The 6,114-nt window shown below is 43.9% G+C and overlaps 1 protein-coding gene across 6 annotated transcripts in view; it reads right to left on the bottom strand.

Moving 5' to 3' along the window:
- ARHGAP6 (Rho GTPase activating protein 6) overlaps positions 1-6,114 on the bottom strand; it is a 575,699-nt gene that overhangs the window by 49,770 nt on the left and 519,815 nt on the right. For all 6 annotated transcript variants that reach the window (XM_025202549.1, XM_025202547.1, XM_025202545.1 and 3 more), the window contains exon 4: positions 3,891-4,147. In XM_025202549.1, coding sequence (XP_025058334.1) covers positions 3,891-4,147 — 257 coding nt within the window. The remainder of the gene's footprint in view (positions 1-3,890; positions 4,148-6,114) is intronic.

The raw sequence follows: 6,114 nt of genomic DNA, 5'->3' as shown, positions 1-6,114 counted from the left end.
GCTGAACACTTATATCAGTTTGTGTGTAATTTCTGTCCCTAGTCCAGGTCTACTAATAGATGTAACAATGTAATGGAGTGGACAGTCACGTCTGGCTTGCAGTTACCCTGCATTTTGTGTAATTATTTTTAGCACAGCAAAATGGAGACAAATCACTACTAGATAGATGTTTTACAACAAACTATCAAGCTTTTTTGGTAGTATAGACCAATTGTATATTTTGTAGCTCTCTAGATATATTAGATAAAACATGCATATTCTACTTGAGCCCAGTTCACTATTTCTTTTGCACCTTGTACAATTACACTAGGGAAAATGATTATACAGTCTACACCAATGATTCTCAACTAAGATCCCATGGCACTCTGGGGTGCCTTGGAATTCTTTTAAAGGTTCTGTGGTGTGCCACACAATCATATAAAAATGCCATTCAGATTTGGCACACCAGGTACAAGTGGTCTGATGACAAAGCTGTTAACATATCCTGTGGGAGACCCAGAGATGTGAATATCAGCACTCTTAGGTCTGTAAACATGATTCACAAAATAAACCCAGAGATTTCAAACAGGAACCCAGAGTGTTAGGACATTCTGACCTGTTGTGACCTCTTTGAGTTTTTTGCAGAAACGGAATTAACTTTTTGTAGTTTAAAAAAAAAAAAGTGAAATCAAAGAGCTGGCACTTTCCAAGGCGTGCCTTGAGTCTACTGAGGAGTGCTTTTGAAGTTTATTACGGGTTGCCTTGAGTCTAGAAAGGCTGAGAACTACTGCTCTATGCACACACATATAGCTGCCTAATTTAGGGTTTTTGAGTAAAGGAAAACGGATAGCTCACGGATCCTTGATTCATGGAGCACTTTGTTTTGACAGTTAGGACACCTCTATTCAAAATATTTTAAAACATTGAAAATGTTAACAGAGTATTTAAAACGTACATCTTGGGGCTTGAGAAAAATCACAAACTCCTATGCAATGAAAACAAAATAGCCAATCTGCAAATGAAATATAGTAGTACATTTTCTAAAAATTGATATCCAAGAAATGAAACCTAACAATTCAAAAAAATGACAAATATCTTTTTAAACCTATTACATGCCAAATATACATTCCATTTTTATTAGGGATGCACCAATATTTTGGGGGCCAATACCAATAGCCTATTTTTAAGGAGGCACATCGGCTGATACCAATCCGATTTCTGATACAGCTGCGTGGAGCTGGTAAGTCTTTTGTGGTGGATGGGGAGTGGAGAGGTAAGAGGTATGGAGGGGGCAGATCAAGGCCCCTGCGGTGAGGGAGGGAGTGGGGCTGGGGTAGATGCTGCCCAGCTGGGATGGGGTGGGGTGGGGCAGGGGATGGAGCTGCAGCTTCTCCAGGGGATGCATGGCAGAGGATGTGGCTCCCGACACTGCACGCACCCTGGGAGGGCATGGGGGAGAGGGTGTGCCCCCAGATCTGTGTGGGGGGAGGCTGCACCTGGGACCGGAGCTGCTCTAGGTTCTTCCTAGTACACGGAGGCTGTGCTCTGGGCTGCGGGGCCGCACTTGGGACTGTCCCGATGCATGGGGGCTATGCTCGGCGCAGACAGTGGTGACACTGGAAGGTTGGCTACAGGGAGGCTATGCCGAAATTTGGGGTGGCTGCAGCCCACCCAGTACCCTCTCCTCCCAGCACTGCCACCGAACACCCCGAGTACAGCCCCCACACATCGGGAGCACATCCCTGAGCACAGCCCCCAGGCACCAGGAAAAGCCCGGCGCAGCCCTGGCTCCACCCTGCAGTTGCAGCCCTCCAGCCCCGCTTGCAGATCTGGAGGCACATGCCCTCCTGGGGTATGCACAGTGGCAGGAGCTGCCCCACGTCCTCCAAACAAGCTGCAGCTCCATCCCATGCCATCCCATCCCATGCCCCACCCCCCCGGATGGGCAGCACCTGCCCCACTCCCCCCCTCTCTGCGTGGGGCACTGATCTGCCCTGCTACACCCCTTCCTTCCCCGCTCTTCTTCCACCACAACAGACTTACCAACTACATGCAGCTCTCCATGTTGCCAGGCTGTGCTCCTCGCTCCCTCTGTGATACGCTGGTGCATGCATTCAAGGGCATTTATGGGCCAAATTATTGGCCACATCAGTTTTCCGAAGTCTATAGCTGCATGCAACAAATTACTAAATTGCTACTGTAACTTATGTGTTGTGATGCTTCATATTTTATTCTATATGAAAATCTATATTCTATGTAAAATACCAATTTTATGTGGAAACTGGTAGTTTATTTTAGTAAGACAATGGTTTATACATTTCCACGTAGTGTTTTTCCTAATCAGGGAGGCTGAAAGGGGATAGTTAACTTAGGGTTCCTTGAAATTCTGTTATTTTTCAGTGACTCTTCTGATGTCTCAGAATGCTTATCAGCTAAGTTATTGTACATTTTCCCCTTGACTTTCCATATAGAACAGCAAGCTTGAGTAGCATTTTAGGACATACTGGGCATGGCTACATGTACTATTACTGTGCATGAATACATTCTAGAGCTTATTGCTCCAGAGTTTATTGTTCCCAGGTGCACTGTTTGAATGTGCACCCAGAAGCAATTAACTCCAGAGCAATAAGTTCACAGTTTATTCATGTGCAGCACATGGAGCTGGGTTGGAGCAGTCCTGGATGGCAGAAGGCCCTGGGGAGGTCAGCCTGCCAGTCTAGGGCTGCTCCCCCTCCCAGCTCAATGTGCTGCACAGCAGCTGGCTGGGGCATGAGGGAGCTTCAGTGTAGAGCTAGCTGGTAGGCAGCCCCTCCAGCATCTACATATTTACAAATACTATCCTGTTGTGGAGTAAACTAGTTTACTCCAACCTAACAGGGGAGCACACATAGATGATGAGACATTTACTTTTCAGTAAACATCTTATACAGATGTGCCCACTCCTATAGATTTAAAATGAAAAAAAAAGATTCCTAATATTTATATTTTCTACTGTATTGCAAAGCTGAATCAGTTCAGATCATGGCATAAAAATACAAAGTACAAGAAAATAATACACCTGCTATTTCCAAAGTTGTGTTGTTTGCGATGTATATGTGGTAGCAGTATTCTACTCCAGCTTAAGTACAAAGGACTAGATCAACGGAGACTGGTCTATGTCCTAAAGCCCACATTATCTGTTACCATGTGGTCTGGAGAGAGATGAGCAATGAGGGTCTACAACCAAACCTTTGTGGGTAGGCCCTTCCCCCTCCTACCTCCCCTCTCTATTACATGAATGATGTCCTCATATCTCATTCATAAAGCTGCACACATTCTGTTGCCAAAGTAGCCTTTACACATTAAGGGGTAGTCATAGTTTACCACAGGTTTTGTTTTCATTATTACTGATATTCTGGATTCCCTCTCATTAATCCCAGGATTTATTTCAGGGGTGAGGTAAGAATAATGCTATAAAGATTTTTATCAACACTTAGCAGGTAGGTTAATAATCAGCCTCATTCCCATTCTTTAATAAAATTGATATAAGAAGAATTTTTTGAATGTCAGTCAATATTTGTTCCTTAATAGAAAGAAATATAAGAGGTCTAAATCTGAGGAATTTAATAGATCAGCCAAGATTAAGCAGGGATTGGGATGTGGGAGAGGGTGAAGGCTTCTACAGATTGTCTGCGTTCTTTTGGGACTCATAACAAGCTTGCAGTTTCTATCATGTTTTATCCCATAAGGAACTGGAAAAAAAGTAACTGTAACAATTATAGCTTCCAGTACAAACCAGGGATGGCTTCAATACTAAATAACTTCATCTTAATATGATTGAAAAAGTGCCATTATTCATAAAATTAATTACTTTGTGCCGAGTAGAGCCTGCAAGCTGCCAGCATACATTAAGCTGTCATGAATAAACTTACCCTCCTCTTTGCATGTGGTGCTGGCTCTGGAGTGTTGGGGGATGTAGATTCATTTGGTGTTTCTGAGGTTGAGCTAAGAGATGAGTTACTGCTTGAAAGTTCTTTGTTCTGCCGTTTAGTTCCGAATGGTAAAAGAGAGGCCACAAAGTCTGACACATCCTTTTGCTCTTCTCTCTGAGAATCCTGCTTGAGTTTATAGGCCCGGTCATTAGCAATCACCTGGGACAAGGGCATTCCAAAAGCCTGAGGAACAAATTCTGCAACAAGAAAAATAATATTTACTGTTAATTTCTTTGCAATGATCTAATAAAGCCTCCTCATTCTTCAAATATATAATATAGTCTAAGATGTGTATAGCAGGTTTACTTGGCAATCAGAAAGTTGCCTGACATGGGATAGGCAGTTAACCCTTCTGCTCCATCTCACCTGCTGGCAGTGGTGTATTATGAGGTCCTAATGTATTCAAGGCTATTATTTGTGAGCAAGTGTTCTGAGTAGCAGGTGTGATCAGCTAAATTGAGAATGTTACCTTATTACTCCGAACTTGTTCAATTTTTAATGAGGTGCAAACAGCTGAAAACAGGTTCCTTCTACATGAACTGGCAAGTTTACTTAAAATCAACTTAAACAGCTTTTATTATTGAAATCAATAGGATTTTGCAAATGTCTAGTACTATTTTCATTACAAATCTCCTCCACCTTACCCACAGGCATACCAAGAGGGTACCAAACTTTCACAATACTAACTCCATAGCCTAGATGATGATAATATACTGACCACAAAGTGCAGGATAACTGAACAGAGCAGGCATTGTACTAGGAGTCATTGCACTTGGGTTCAAATGCCAGCTGTACTCTGTACTTAACTTTGGGAAAGTCATTTAAGCTCAAATCAAAGGTATCTGGGTGCCTAACTTCCATTGTAATCACATGGTTGTTAACTATCCATGCATACCTTTGCATGAATATCTGAGCCCTTGTCTGCATCTAAAAATTGTGCTGCTTCAACTATACTAGTAGAGGTAAAAAAAATAGTAAGTGGGTGTAGTTATACTTGTATGAAGGTGCTTCTTGTCATTAAGGCTAGAGGCATACATTCAAAAATCCTGAGCCTGAATTGGTTCAATCTTTGCAGGTTAGTCTAACCTGGCTAGGATGAACTGGTTTGTAACTGTACAGATATGCCCCCTGGATTGAAAAAATGCAGGCACATTCCTGTAGTGGCTCAGGCCAGAAGCTGGGGGGCACTACAGCAGCCCTCCTTTCCCTTCCACAATACTGAACTGAGTAGGAGGGGTGTGCCCAGGCCCTGGCAGGATGCTCTGATTAGGGAGGAGTTTCCCCCCCCTTGCTGCTCCTGACCAGCAACCAGGGAGTTACACAGCATTTACTTACACAGCAGGGAGTTAGTGTTTATCAGCCCATCGAGAAAACAAAAGCCACTCTCATTACTACTTTTAGCTCCAAAGAGCCCTAAGCAGACACTGTCCTGCTGGCTACAGGGAGTGTTGTGGAGGGACACAGGGAAGTCAGGCAGACCCTGCTGTGCCTGCCATCTCTGTTGGAACTCCAACTGGGGAGCAGAGGGGAGGGGCCAGCCCAGCTCTCTGGAGCAGAAAGCCTCACTCAGAAAGTATGTGGGGATGCTGGAGGACTCTGATTTAACTTAAACAAGGAAGAGGTCTGGGACAGACATTGCATAAACTGGTTTGACCCAAATCAGTTAAGTCTGATACTACATTCAATCAGGTTTATCTTAAGCCAGTGGCTCAGCCATTTTCAAACTAGTTTATGTGCACTGAATGTCTGTTCTGTTACAGGTTTAAACCAGCTTCTGATTACTTAAAACAGTTTGTTTGTCTGTAGCCTAAGGTTACTTTTACACATGAAGGGGAATAAACTATACTAATGTCAGGCATATTTATAACATACCTCAGCACCACTCCAGGCCATCTTATACCGCCATCCCTCCTACCCCCCTTCCCACTGATACTTACTTTCTTGGCTCCAGCCACAGCAAACATTGATAAATCTGACAGCACCTGGAGCAGCTTGTGAGATGGGAATTGGGAGGAGGGGAGGGAAAGGGATTTAGCTGGTCTGTTTGGGTGGAGGGGGGCGGTTAGAGGCAGAGGGGTTAAAATAGCCCAGTGCCAGGAAAACTGTTAGGGAAAGCGAACCCTGATAAATCTGGTGGCACATGGAGGAGCTTGTAGAATAGGTC

The sequence above is a fragment of the Alligator sinensis genome, unplaced genomic scaffold, assembly GCF_000455745.1.
Source record: "Alligator sinensis unplaced genomic scaffold, ASM45574v1 scaffold312_1, whole genome shotgun sequence".
Lineage (NCBI taxonomy): Eukaryota > Metazoa > Chordata > Crocodylia > Alligatoridae > Alligator > Alligator sinensis.
This window is presented reverse-complemented; position numbering and strand designations above follow the sequence as displayed.